Source organism: Octodon degus, unplaced genomic scaffold (assembly GCF_000260255.1).
Source record: "Octodon degus isolate 3935 unplaced genomic scaffold, OctDeg1.0 scaffold00015, whole genome shotgun sequence".
NCBI classification, from domain to species: Eukaryota; Metazoa; Chordata; class Mammalia; order Rodentia; family Octodontidae; genus Octodon; species Octodon degus.
The window spans coordinates 17,860,578-17,875,907 of record NW_004524591.1 but is presented as its reverse complement, the minus strand read 5'-3'; the positions used below and the strand labels follow the sequence as shown (position 1 = coordinate 17,875,907).

Sequence of the window (15,330 nt, the reverse complement as noted above, 5' to 3'; positions counted from 1 at the left end):
TGTGTGTGTGTGTGTGTGTGTGTGTGTGTGTGGCCAGCTCAGCCCACCAGGGGGCGGGGCTGGCTGGCATGTGGTGCTGGGGGATTAAACCGCAGTCCATGTGCTTTGCTAAGCTTGTTCTAAGTAGGTGCTTTAGACCACTGAGCCATCTCACCAGCCCCATCTTGTTTTTTAAAAAACTGTGTACTGTTTCTGATATCTTATCTGCTACTAAATACAGAAAAAAAAGAAATCAGTGAATCGAAGTAATGGTCCTAGCCAGCGTATTTTGTTAAAATGAAATAGAACAAAGAGAATCAGAATGTATCACATGTGGTTGACTGTTTCATAAAGTTTTAATTTCAAATATTTACATAAAATTCCTCATCCTTGATCCAGATGTTTCATAATTCATAATTTTTCAGTCTTCATAAATGTAACACACTACAAATACTACATATTGTATTACATGATACAGAAGGTCTAGGACTGCTTCATAAAATCAAGCACATTAATATTAAAACAGTAAATACATGAATATTTACACCAAGTGTAATAGAATACACAAGTAACCTTTTAGCAGTTCAGGTCAGACTAAGCTTGGCACCAAACTTTTAGAATTTTTCCATGTTTTATTATTTTTAAAGACTATACAAAAATAATAGATATTAGAAACAATATACAACTTTAAAAAAAACAAGATGATAGGTATTCAACAGTGGGTGCTATGTTGCACATTATTGTCTTCGATGTAGTTGCTCAGATTACAGGTTTTAGGGTTTTGGGGATTTTAAAATTCTAAGTTGTGAACCTCTTTCTATAGGGAATTGCTATATGAGATGTGTTTCTTGTCATCACCCCCACCCCTACCCTCTCCTTTTCTGCAGACGGGTCTTACTCCGTAGTCCAGCTGACTTCGAACTCACTGAGTCCAAACTAGCCTCCAACTGACAGTCTTCCTGCTTCAGCCTCCAAAGTTCTGGAATTAGTAACACATGTCTCACAATAAGTTGAAGTCAGAACCAAGTTTGAAGAACACTGCACTATTCTCTTGCTGGAATAACTCAGGGCGGGCTAAAGCTGAGAACGACGAAAGCAGCTGCATCTTCCATAAATCCATATAGCTTTAAATGCAAAACTACTTTTGCTCTAAGTACTATGGATTGAATCCAGGGAGTGCTGAGCTAAATTTCCACTACTTCTTTATTTTCTTGTGAAACAAGGGCTTGCTGAGTTGCCCAGGCTGGCCTTGAACTTGTGACCCTCCTGCCTCAGCCTTGCAAGTAGTTGGGATTACAGGCACATACCAGTGTGCCTGCATGAAAACTCATCAGTTTTAACAAGTAGGAAAACTAGGGCCAGAAAGAAAAGTGTTGTAACTTCCAGAGGCAAGAGTGTTGACTCTGCCCCACAACAAGCCTCCTGACAGCGCAAGGGTTTAGACCTCTGGACCACACACCCTCTCCAGAGTCCTGTAATAACCATACCACACCATGCATCTCAGAGTTGGGATGCTTTTCAGATTTGGTTTTTGCAAGAAAGATTGCAGTTTTGAGGGGCTGCTTCCATTTCTAAGTCCTCCAGTGCCTCTGAAAACCAAGCGAGGCTTCCCCTGTAGAACCCATACACTCAGGTGCCTTGGCCATCGAGTGAGGTGGCAGTGGGATTTCTGCCCACGTTCCAGCAAATACTGTAAATTTCCTGAGTTTGTGGTTGAAACTGGTCTCCCCGGGCCAGCAGTTGACATTTCCCCCCTGTGGTGTTACACTCATGTTTCCATGTTTAACATGTCACACTGAATGAACATTGTGGTCTGAGGATTTAAAAGATTTATAATGGAGTCTTGAAAATTTACTTAAGGAATATGTACTTCCCGTAGCAATAACAAATATTACTACAAATGACCGTATTAAATTAAAGCCACTTAGGCATTTCTGATTTGTAGGAAAGTTAAAATTAATCTTACAGCAGTTTCAGTTTCAAAATGAAAACATTGCTTTGCCTGACCGCAGATTTCTAGGCTGTTAGTCAACAGTGAATAGTCTCCAGGGATTTTTTTTTCCCCCTTTAAGAAATATTCAATTTTCTGAATGTGTAGAAAAACAATGTTACAAGGAAAAACCCTGAAAAGTCAGCCATGCTGTAGTTATGTCAAAGTAATACTTTCATAGAAAAAAAGAGAAGTTTACATGCAAGAAACTTCAAAAATTCTCGTAGCCTTTCTACAAGTTGAATGGCGGTATATGGATTTTCATTTTATTATGCTTCAAATAGCCTATGTAAATACATACTCATTGTCATACGTGCCTTCCATAATTTTTTAAAAATTGAAACACAAGTCATAAAGCCATAAAAAATGTGTTCTTTAATGGGATATGCCACTTATTATCATTTTTAAAAAGAAAAGAAACCTTTGTCATTTATGTTCTATCCATTTCCTGGTTAGTTCTAGTGAATAGGCACAGAGCCTGATCCAGATCTTTTTTTTGCCACATTAAAAAGGAATAACTAGAAGGTATACTAGGCAATATTTAACTGTTGATGCATGGGAAGGAAAAACGCCCTGATTTGTAAATTTGCCAATTTCCATGGTATAAACATTCCTACCACAGCCAGTTTCAAGCTACCAGCATGACCTCACTGAGCCCAGAGTAGTAACATATTGGTATATAATCACTGTATCCAACAGATTCATTATTAATGCAAATAATCTCAGGAACATAATAAGATGTGGTGAAGTAACCAAAAAGTGGTTCACTAGCTGGAGAGATAGCTCAGCAGTGTAAGTGCCAAGCACAAGGTCCGGAGTTTGATCCCCAGTACTGCAAAAAAACAGAGAAGTAGTTCACTTTGAGTTAAAGTCTTTGTTTTTGGACTGGGAAGATAGCTCAGTGGAATAAGTGCTTGTCTGGCAAGCACAAGGTCGTAAGTTCAATCCCTGATATGGGGGGGAGTCTTATGTTTTTAACATACTTGATTTAATTATGTTCACGCAAATTAATTTTTATTTATTTATTTATTTATGTATTTATTTATGTGGGGAGGGCAGCTCAGCCCACCAGGGGGTGGGGCTGGCTGGCATGTGGTGCTGGGGATTGAACCGCGGTCCATGTGTTTTTGCTAAACTTGTTCTAAGTAGGTGCTTTAGACCACTGAGCCATCTCACCAGCCCCAACACAAATTAATTTTTAATAATTGCTGTGTTTAACAGCCAGTTCACAACATCCCTGAAAATCAAGTGGTCAGCTCTCATGAGCCAGAGAGAGCCAGCTGCAACACACTGCTGCCACCCGGTGAGGGCAGGTAGCTGAGTAGGGCAGAGAAGGCCAGCCTTCCCCAAAACTCGGCCCACTGGGGTTCAAATCCAGGGCTCCATAAGAGCCAAGCATCTTGGCCTAGCACATGCCCATTCATAGCACACGACCTCCTTAGAGGGGTCTTCCCAGAGCTTCTCCTGACCCGAAGATCCAGCTCCTCAAAACTTCTCCATTTTGAAGTCCACCATGTGACCCTCAAGTGTAAACAAGGAAGTGAAGGGTTTTTCATAGGGATGCTTCTTTCTGACTGCCAAAGCTTAAGTACTCGACACCAGCTCTGCCACTCACCAACCCAGTGACCTGGAATAGATCACCCTTCCGCAGTTGGCCATCGCTATGGAGGGATTTCACTGGGTGATCCAAATTAACCAAGATTTCTTCCTGCTGTCAAACTCCACACCAGTTGTGATTACCAAGGACCTCCACAAAGATCACTAATCATGTCGAGGCCCTCTGAGGAAAGTCATCAGCCCAGAATAACACAGCTCCCTGAACCCATACCCCCTTAGCTCAGAAGTGAGTAAACATTCTCAGCCCCAGTGGTAGAAAGATCTGTGGTCCTGCAGGGTGCGTCAGAACCTGGCTGTCTTGGAGATGCAAAGTGGTTTTATCTAGTTTCCTGGTCACAGCCCAGTGACTGTGTCTTCAGTTCTTGGCTGTAATCACAACTTCTATCCTGCTGCATCAGATTCTCTATAAACTCATCTCTCAGATGAATCCTTGCCCCTGGGAACCTGCCTACTTTTAATGACTATGAATGGGATACTGCTTAAAATGTTAGAGTTTATTATCTCAAAAAAATAGGTAAAGCCATGTTGCACAAGGGGAGGAAGAAGAGGAAAGCATGGCCTACTGGAGTGGAAATGTGAGCCCCTTTCTGCAGCATTGGTGTGGCAACCTGTGTGTGTGTGTGTGTGTTTGTTTGTGTGCCCAAGAAAAAGTTGTGTAGCAGTGAATCTTCGTGTAGCAAGGGTACTATGACCTATGGTTGTCTGCCCAACTTCATAGCCACCAATCTAAGAGGGACTGCAGGATGGCTGGAGGAGAGAAGGGTTGGCACCAACACTTTTGAGTACATTTCATTTTTAATGCTTTTAACACACACACACACACACACACACACACACACAAAATGCAAATGTTGGGCTGGAGAGATGGCTCAGTGGAATAAGCACTTCCCTGGCAAGCACAAGGGTCTGAGTTCAATCCCTGGTTCTGGAAGAAAAAAAAAGCTTTTAACATGGCCACCTTGTCCCCACTTCTAGAAATCTCTTAGAAAATGTAAGCCAAACAGAAGGCTGCCATCTGTAGCTGACCATACCCACGAGGGGATGAAGGTGGTGTACTGTGGTTGTTTGTAGTTGTCTTATGTCTGAGCTGTAGAGGAGTGTCTAAAGAAGCATGAATTATTGACACTTTTTAACCCAAGAGATGACAAGAAGATTCTCCTATTTGGGGACGTTTCTGACACTAGACCTGTGCTGTCTGGATCCATTCCCAGTCAGCCAAACACGAGTGGTATTTCTCCTACATTTGAGACAAATCTAGGTGCTTTCAGAACCAGAAACAGGTAGTGCCTCCTCAAGTATCTTGGAGTTGAGTAAGGGAGAGATGGAATAGAGACGTGTCACAGGATAACAGCAGCATCTGTGTTTTGAGGAATTTGCTATGTGACAGGCAAGTGGGTACGTTTGCCCTCTCCATGAGCAGGCTTTCCTCATAGACCAGGAGTGTTGAGACTCATGAAGTAATCAAGGCCCCAGGGCACACGGTCCATGCAGAGGGCTGAAGGACAGAGCCTTGGCTTGCCAGCAGGACAGCATCAGCCTATTCTGATGCAGAGAGAGGGGAGGCACTGTCCAGGCATAAGAAGCTGCACCCCACCAGAGTTAACAGTTCTTATAACACTCCACGGGCCCAGCTTCCAGTGTCCCATAAGGGACATGCCAGGTGCAACTTGCCCATCCCCAGGCATCCCAGATCAGGATTAGGACCCCTACCTTCCTGCCTGGTGTGCACATTCACATCCTGGTCCTCCCAGGCCAGGAAGGGTCACTTTATCACATAAGAACTGTTGCCTCCCTGACATACCATCCTAGCAAGCTGCCAAAGTTAACTCAAGATAAATTCTCATGCAGAAAGGGATTACCTTACCTATAATTATTGCATTTTGAGCATTCATAAACCAAAATACTCCCAAATCTACAATGTAAGACTTTTGACTTTCAGATTAGAGATACTTAACTGGTAAAATCTATGCAAATCTTCCCAAATCTGTGAAACTCCAAAATCTGAAACACTTGGTCCAAGCACTTTAGATAAGTACATTCAACCTGCTTTCATTTTACAGAAAATGAAGCTGAGGTTTAGAAAAGTTTGTCAGCTTGTCTCAAATGTTATAGTGAGCAATCTAGCCATGGCTTGAATGTTGGCCTACCTCTTGTCTTCAATATCATACTCTTACCTGAAAAGCAAGATGTAAATTTTTTTTCTATCTCATAATAAATTTGTGTTTATGTACCACTTGAAAAACTAGTTTGAATTATTTACTTTAGGACAGTTGGTCTTTAAAAAAGCTCCATGTCTATCTGGTGATTGGCCTCTCCCTGGCACACCACATAGCTCACAGTGAGAAGCTCCAGACTGTGCTAGTTAGTGCTTCTCCTTAGAATAAGGACAGACAAGACTTTGCTCTGAGTGCCTGTATTTCACATAGAAAAAGATCAGGAGAGAAAGCAGAAGTTTAAGGGCTATCGAACCAATTCTGCATCTGAAAATAAATGAATACCTGGCCCCAGGTGCAAGCAATTCTCTTTCACATCAGTGTTTCCTTCTTTTTAAATCATCGCTATCTTGTAGCAAAAAAAAAAAAAAAAAAAAAAATTAAGGCCTTATGGCAACACATGTGTCTTTATTACACTTCAGTTTAACATATAAAATCCAGTTTATATATCTGGATTGTGTTGCAGGAGCTATTCAAGAAGTGCACCATCCATGTTCTGAGTATAAAAGTCAGGATTTTAAGACACTGTAACAATATTACTGTTGTTTCATTGGGTGTTTAATTGATTGTAAGCTTTCACCAGGCTATCTGTTGACTCCCAAAACTTCATAGTGTAGTAAAGAAAAAATGCCAAGGAATTTTGTAGGCAAAATGTGGAATGGGTTAGGTAAAATACCCTGATTAAGAGCAGGGAGATTAGTTTATGATCGGACTAGACAAAATGCAATTTATGGTAGAGAAGCACTGAGAAGAGCCGCAGGTCGTGGTAACATTCCACCCCTCAGCCAAGAAGAGCTGACAAAGCTTACCAATAATACAAAAACGTGTGCTATTTAGGTCGGAGAAAGGATTTCATAGATTGTTTCACATCTCAGATTACATAAATGTGTGTGACATTAGATACACAGGGAGGAAAGAATATAAGTTTGAGTGTTACTGACATGAGTACTGGAAGAATAACTTTAAAATTTCTAAACTGAAACCAAGTAAGAAAAATCAGACCAGGAACAGATCTTTGATGGTGATTCCCATGCTGGGGGTGGAAAGCAAGAGAATCTTCTAAGTTAGAAGTCATTTTGGAAAAGAAGGTTCCAGATACTGCAAGTGTATTCTGTGTGTGGAAGACATGGGTCAGACTTTAAGGGGTCTCCAGGGCAAGAAGCTGAAAGGCCATTTCATAGCTGCATAGAAAAAGGGAAGCTGCCTCAAGGTTTGCTACTGGGACTCACCTGCCTCCAAGCCCCTTCCCTGGGACCAAGCATCTGTCACTCCTGTGTCTGTCACAGCAGACTATCGTGCTTGCCAACACTGTAACTGTAAATGGCCCAGGATACTCACCCTGCCCTGGCCCCCCACTATTGTTTCAGATTCATGACAGATGCTGCCCGCCGAGAGCAAGAGTCCCTGAAGAAGAAGATTCAGCCGAAGCTCTCACTGACCTTGTCCAGCTCAGTGTCCCGAGGGAATGTGTCCACTCCACCACGCCACAGCAGCGGAAGCCTTACTCCCCCTGTGACCCCGCCCATCACCCCCTCCTCGTCATTCCGCAGCAGCACTCCCACAGGTGAGTGGCTTGGCACTGTGAGGGAGGCAGAGGCAGAAAGAGGTGCCCTTCCTGGGACAGGAAGGAGCTGGGGACAGAACGAGCCAGATCCAGTCCTTCTGGGACCCCCTGCTGGTCTCTCTAGAGTATGCTGACTTATTCATCTGTTATTGTAGAAATATTTATGGATTATTAATACACATGGGACAGTAGCTTTAAAGATGCCTTGAGTCCTCTCTTGTGTACAGATAAAGTAGTAGAATGTCTTGGGTTCGCTTAGGTCAGACGAAAGAAAACTGCTGTGTTGTTGTTGAATTTGAGCAGTGGACGTATTGGTTCATTATACCATTCTCCCTGTTTTTGTTTATTTTTGAAATTTTCCATAATAAAATGATTAAGAATAAAACAAAATTTAGAAAGCCTCCTTCTTGCAAGGTACTGAGCCACTAGAGCAAACAAAAGGGCCCCCCTCTCTCTTACACCAAGTGTAAGATTTTGGCATCCTCCTAATGTGGAAGTGACTAAAAAAAAAATGGAGGTCAGTGTTGAAGTTCAGAATATCACCTGAAATGCTGCATGAAGCTGAACTGCATGATGAAGCTTGGATCTGTGGCAAGCACATTTCTTAGTATGTCCTCCTTGAGTTCAAATTATTTCCCAGACTGTCCTCTGCTCATGCCTTAGCCCAAGAAAGGAGCAGAAGGCACTGTGAGCTGTATGCCAATGCCCCGCCTCGTCATCGGGCACAGAGCTGCTACTGCTTCATAACAGGAGGCATGAAGGTCCTAGAAGAGGAGGGGAGGTTCTTTGTGTCTTTTTTTTTTGGTGGGGGGGTTCTTTTTGAGACAGGGTTTCTCTATGCAGTTCAGCCTGGCCTTGAACTCACTTTGTAGCCCAAGCTGGCCTTGGACTCAGTGATTCTACGGTAGCCTCCTGAATGCTGGGATTACAGGTGTGTGCCACCATGCCTGACTGGTCCTCTTATGTTTTTGCCTAGAAGCAGGCAATAAATTTCCCTCCCAAATTAGAGTATCAACAGCCTTACTCAAATAAATACAGAAGTAGATGTACCATTGTCACCATGACTAATGCTAGATAAAACAAATCAGTGACCTGAGTATCCCAGAAAGGAGCACGGGGCTAGGAAAGGCTTCCCTGAAAAGATGACTAGGAATTGAAAAAGGAAAGAAAGGAACACTGTCACTAAGAAAGAAGGAGGGAAAGGAGGAGTGTTGCAGCCAGGAAATATAGCATTTGTCCAAAGCCCTGTGGCAGAAGAAGCCTGGCAGTCCCCCAGCAGGCCAGGTAGCCAGGTTCACTAGGAGGCAGCAGGGTCTCGGGCAGTGGGTGGCAAACCTCAGAACAGTTGCACTGCAGGCTGTGTACATCATAGAAAGCTCTAGAAGGTTCACTCTCACCCTCCTAGGACACCATGGTTCTTATTAGAGATTTCGGTCCATTCTCAGTTACTTCAAGAACAGATCATGGGTGTTCTTCTAGAGGATGAATTGGTTCACTTGTGCCAGTCCTCTGATCATTTCCTGAAACAGGCTACCATGTATGCCTAGGTTTTATTTTGTGAAGACGGACTTCCCAAAATCTTGACATAGCATTTGCTATGTGAATATAAAGAATGCAGAAGAACATGGTTTTGAGAGCATTGTGTAATGCTGCAGTCCTCCTTTCTGGATGTTTTTGTATTTGTTCATATGGAATATGAATTATTGGAGGAGCACTTTCAAACTGTTTTATATCTGAAGTAATGTGGCCTGACTCGTGTCCAATGCCACATAACCAGAACTGCCCCAATTAGTAACAGGCACCTTCAAACTCCAAGCAAATACAGACAATTTAGAGTAAGAGCTTATTTTTTCATGTACATTTGGAAGAAATGGAATCATTTCCTGTCCTTCAGACAGAAAGAAATCTTTATGACACTTTGCCTATTTTAACAGTTTCCCACTGAGAGAATTAATTTGTGTTGTGGTAAAGATGTATCATTTTCAGTCTGTCAAGATCACTGGTAAGTTATTTGCTGCTTGGAGAACATTCCATGTAAACATCAAAAATTAGCAGAGGAAATGGTTTCCTAAACCCTCACCCTGTGCAGTTTTGGTTGTGTACATTTTTGAATGTTCAGAATGTTATTTTACCTGTAGTTAGAGAGATCAGCTTATTTTGCTTGACTAATGTGGTTCCAGTCACTTTCTTTGCCACATTATAAATTATCCTCCACATTTTTACCTCCTAAATCCACTCTCTCAAGTTCCATATTCAAGGTGCATTCTTGGGTCAGAAGAAATAGTCATCCTGTAGAAAACCTCATTTATGAAATATGCCTTAAGGTGTGCTTTCTTAACCAGACTGAATCAGAACTTAGCTTCAGAAACCGAGTATTTCTTCAGTAGTCTTGGATTCCACACTTGTTTTACAATTTCTAGGAGAATCTTCTCATCCTTTTCATTTTGTATCCTTGTTTGTTTTGTTTTGTCTTTTTTAATATAGTAAAAGAAGAAAGAAGGTATTCGTTTAAGAAAATCTTGAAATGGTTTAAAGCATGCACTGGTGAACTTTTTCTGTAAAGGTCCAGATAAGAAATGTCTCATGTCTTGCAGCTGATTTCTCTCAAAGCCCCTCATCTTCACTGCCATGGTGGGATAGCATCATGAACAATTGGGCATGATGTGTTCTGTTAAAAGTCAGAATTTGTGTGAGATATTATTTGTAAAACCAGGCCAGATGTGGCCCATGGGTGATGGTTTTCCAACCCTCCATGTAAATCATAGATATATGGGATTGAAGGACAAACATGATTAAATTATTTGAGAATAAGGTGTAGCGATTCCTTTAACAGTGGGAACAGCCAAAGTGTAGTTTCCATGGGGAGATGGCAACAAATGTTTGTGGAGTACTTGCTATGTGTACTTAACTGTATTCTTTATGTATGGTGTTGGTTTTAGTCCTAACGCACACCAGTCCTGCTGAGACATTATTGATCCTATGCACAGGTGAAGAAGTATCCCTAAATATGGTTAATTTGACACTTTCCTGAGTTTATCCAAAGAACACAGCTTAGGCACTAACATGTGAAGCCAGCCTGGGCTGTAGAGCAAGACCCTATCTTAAAAATATACAAAATAAAGGATGTGTCTTTCTAGAACACTTACTCTGTGTTAACTGTCATTAATATTCTTGCAGAAATTCTTGCTAGACCTTCATTCTTCTGGCTGCTTCAGTGACTGTTAACTTGACACCTCTAAAGCCTAAATACAAAAATATGCAAAGGGACTGGAAATGTGGTTCACCCTCATTCACAGTAACTTCCACTGATACCAGTGGTACCCACTTGTTTACTCCAGAGAATCAGTTGTTAAATATTCTATTTGCAGGCCAGTTGTTAAGCCGTTGTCTTAAAACTGGCCACAGTGGACATATTTATACAGTAAAATTGACAAGTAGTTCCTATCATGAATGTTCCTACTCTTCCTTTTACTATGATACCACGGTTTTATCCTTTCAATATATACCAGTCTATCTTAGTTTGTAGTTCAAGGGGTCATGGGATGAATTGCATCTAGGAATAAATCTAAAGCAGAAGTCATCCACAAACAAATACATAAATAATGACCATTTAAAACACAAAAGTGCTACTTGCTCCCACTGCGTCATATGCCCCCCGTGGGTGAGCAGGAGAGAGCTCTGCCCCCACCCCAGCACTGGCTGCCTTCATGCCCTGTGCAGCCAAACTACCAAATATAAGCTGGCTCTAGGCCTATACCTTGGTTCTCCTTAGCACAGAACAGCAGAGGTGACAACCAAGAGACTGACCTGATTGAGGAGAAGACCAACACCTGGGAGGCGAGTTTCTCTCCCAGACTGAAACATTACCCTACCACAGAGATTGGGTGAGAGACAGCCATGAGAGACATGGTTGGAGAGGGTACGAGGAAGACAGAGATGTCCTGAGGTGTCTTCAGGTTCAAACCAAGGAGATCATAGAGTCTATATTATGTGATGGGATGCCAGGCTTGGTGGGTATAACCTTTAGAGGGAACAGATCTGAAGGAGATGCTTACACTAAAGGCACAGAGCTCTGCTGCAGTTTGGTAGTTTGTGCATTGTTCTTAGGGTTGTCAGTATCCCATTTATATTTGACACTGTTGTTGTCACTGATTTTACTACTGTAGCCAAGATGACACAGATGGTACTGTCAACTAGTTTTCTCTGTGTGCCAATATCTGGTTGTCTGGAGATCATAAGCCTCACTGTGGCTTATTCCTGAAGAACTGAGCACTATACCAAGGAAGCTGCAACCCCCAGCATAGAAAACACACAGAAAAAATAAAAACATGAGAAAACAAGGCAACAGGATTCCCCTGGAAACTTCCAGCTCCTCCAACAGCTGATCCAGGGAGCAGTGGGGTGAGGCAGTCATGAGCCACACAGCAGAAATGTCTGAAAGGGTATCAATGAGGGTAGCAAGACAATTCATTGAGGTGCTTGGTAAATTCAAAGACATAACTAAACAGATGATGACCCAAATGAAACAAATGATCAGCGAGTCTAGAAAAGACACTAATAAAAATCTAGTGGAGCTAAAGAAATACAGAACAAAATAGTGCCAGGGAGATAGCTCAGCGGCGTAAGTACCTGCCTGGTAAGCACAAGATTGTGAGTTCAGTCCCTTGTACCAAAAAAATCAAATAGCGTAGAACAGAATTGGAATCCATAAAAAAACCTCCAAACAGGAATCCAGGAGATTAAAAATAAGAATCAAGATGCTGACCTAGAGAGAAAACCACTTGGCAGCAGAAGTGAGTAGAGTGAGGACAGAATGTCAGATCTAGAAGACAGGGCTGTTAGTGATTGATTAATGAAAATTACCTTTAAAAAGAACAAGAAACATGGGCTGGGGAGATGGCTCAGCGGAATAAGCACTTCCCTGGCAAGCGCAAGGGCCTGAGTTCAATTCCTGGTTCCGCCAAAAAAAAAAAAAAAAAAAAAAGAACAAGAAACATGAATAATGGGTCCAGCAGCTGCTAGATAATTCAAAGACTAATATAAGAGTAATTGAAATTAATGAACAATCAGAAGATAGCACAAAAGGCATTTTAATAACTTATTTACAGAAATAATAGGAAAAAACTTTCAAGGCATGAAAAAAATAATTTAACATACACATAAGTCAGACATGTAGAACCTCAACTAGCTATAGTCAGAAAATCACTCCATGTCATATAATAATTAAAATACCAGAAATTGGTGGAGGTGGAGATATACCACAAATCAAACACAGGAACAGACTCTTAAAAGTTGTAAAGAAAAGTAATGAGTCACCTGTACAGGAAAACCTTTCAGCATTACAACAGACTTCTCAACATAAACCTTAAAGGAAAGGAGAATTTGGAATGAAGTACTTCAACCCCTAAAAGAAAACAACTTCCAACCTGCTAGAGTATATGCAAAATTATCTTTCAAAGTGGATGGAAAAATAAGGTATTTCCATGATAAGGAGCACCTAAAGAAACTCCTGACTATGGAACCAACACACCAAAAAATTACCAAGGACTTTCTAGAAGGCTAATTGGCAAAAGGTCCAGTGGAACCAATGCATCAGGTAAGATTAGCAATTAAGTAAAAGGGTAAAAAAGCAAAACAGCAACAAGTAAACAATACAATGATAGGAGAAGATCAATACCTATGAATTATAACTATCAATGTAAATGGACTCAATTCACAAATCAGATTAGCAGAAGAAATGAAGAAACAAAATCCAGTAATATAGTGTATACAAGAAACTCGTCTAATATAAAAAGAAATTCATAAGCTAAAATTTAGAGAATGGAGAATCATGTTTCATGCCATGGGAACCCAAAACCAAACAGGAGTAGCTATCCTGTTTCAAAGTGAATTTTTTTTCCTCTTTTTTTTTTTTTTTTGCGGAAGAAGGGATTGAACTCAGGCCCTTGCACTTGCCAGGGAAGCACTTATTCCACTGAGCCATTTCCCCGGCCCCTCAAAGTAAATTTTAAAACAAAGCTAACCAAAAGAGACAAAGAAGGATCTTACATATAAGCTAATGAAACTATTCAATGAGAAGGGCTAACAATTACAAGCACCAAAACAGAATGCACCCAACTTTATAAAATAAGCACTAATGGACATAAAAGATCTGATAAACATCAATACAGTTATACTGGGGAACCTCAGTCTCCCACCATCACAAGTAGATAGGTCAACTAAATGGAAATAAAGAAATATCCAAGACAGCTGAGTGGAATAAGAGCCTGCTTTGGCAAGCACAAGGACCACAGTTTCATCCCCAGTCCTGCATGTGCTGAGCTGACAACCGAGTCCAGGCGCTGGAGAGGCTGAAAACAGGAGGATCACTAAGAGTCCAGGCTGTGTAGTGAGACCCTGTAACAACCAAATACATTTTTAGAAAAAGTACTGTAAGAAAAAAAAAAAAAAAAAAGCCCTACCAACTGCAAAATGGCCAGGACCTCGTGAATTCAAAGTCAAATTCTACAAAAGGTCCTAGAGGAACTAATACCAGTACTCCTCAAGCTCCTTAATAAAATTGAGAAGGAAGGAATATTACAAAAATCATTCTTGGAAGATAGTATTATCCTGATCTCAAAGCCAGACAAAGACCAACCAAAAAGAGAATAACTATTAGTTTCTCTAATGAATACAGATGCAAAAAATCTTCAACACAGTGGCAAACAATGCAACAAATTAACAAAACTATCATGTACCATGGCCTACTAGACTTCATCCCAGAAATGCAAGGATGGGTCAATATACACAAGTCAGTAATTTGCATAATTACTGATAAACATAAGTAAACATAAACATAAGTCATATGATCATCTCAGTAGACACAGAAAAAGCCTTTGCCAAAACCCAGCATCCATTCATAATAAAAGTCCTAAGGAAAATAGGCATAGAAGGACCCTTATCCCAATCATACAAAAACCATTTATGACTAACCTACTGCCACCATCATGTTAAGTAGAGAATAACTGAAAGTTTGAACTGAAAACTCCCTCTAAAATCAGGAACAAGACAGAGATGTATACTATTGCCACTCCTGTTCAACATAGTCCTCAAGGTATCAGCCAGAGCAATTGTTGTAGTTAAGATTTACAAATGAATGGATTTAATACATGATGCATAATTTATAGGGTTATTTTATAATATTCACCCAAAGAGTCAAATGCAAAAGAGTGCAGAAAATCCATGCACTAGAGACCCAAAGAATCCAGTCCAAAACTTGGATCCCACAGCTAGTCCTCCACAAGTCAACTGGAGGCCTAGAGCCCAGGACACAAGTCTGTATCAGGGATCTGCACTGGAGATACCCAGATGTCAGTGGTTGAAGCTAGAAAGTCTGCACTAGCAGGATGAAGAATCTGTGCAAAAAGGCTGAGGGATCTGCACTGAAGCTGGAAGGTAACTCTCAAGGTGAGAACCAGAGCTCCCCGGAAAGAACCATAGCCATGCTCAGCAACAGCAAGGACCCAAGCTTCTCTGATCATAGCAGCTGAGTTCATCTCAGGAAAACCAGCACAACAATCTTTTTTAGGAGGATCAACAGCACTAGCGTCTTCCCCTCCAGTTCTCCGTTTATGCTGTTGGTAGCAGTGCTCAGGTGGGCTTTCACTCCAGAACTACGCTGATTCAGTTCAGCTAGGTGTTACAAATTGCCCATTAGTTAATCCATCACAGTAATCATACAATAGAAAGAAGTAATGGGAATATGGGTGGGAAAGGATGAAATCTGTGTATTATTATTTGCAGGTGATATGATCCTCCACTTAGAAGACCCAAAATATTCCACCAAAAAAAGGCTCCTGAATTTAATGATCAAATTCAGCATTTTAGCAGGATACAAAACAAACACACAAAATTAGTAGCATTCCTATGCACTAATGATGAACTCACTAAGTAAAAAATTAGAAAAATAGTACCATTCACAATAGCAC

At 41.1% G+C, this 15,330-nt stretch overlaps 1 protein-coding gene across 1 annotated transcript in view; it reads left to right on the top strand.

Annotated features, from left to right (window-relative positions):
• Jazf1 (JAZF zinc finger 1) overlaps positions 1-15,330 on the top strand; it is a 177,714-nt gene that overhangs the window by 111,465 nt on the left and 50,919 nt on the right. The window contains exon 3 of the mRNA XM_004626503.2: positions 7,167-7,363. Within this exon, the coding sequence (XP_004626560.1) occupies positions 7,171-7,363 (193 nt within the window). The 5' untranslated portion in view covers positions 7,167-7,170. The remainder of the gene's footprint in view (positions 1-7,166; positions 7,364-15,330) is intronic.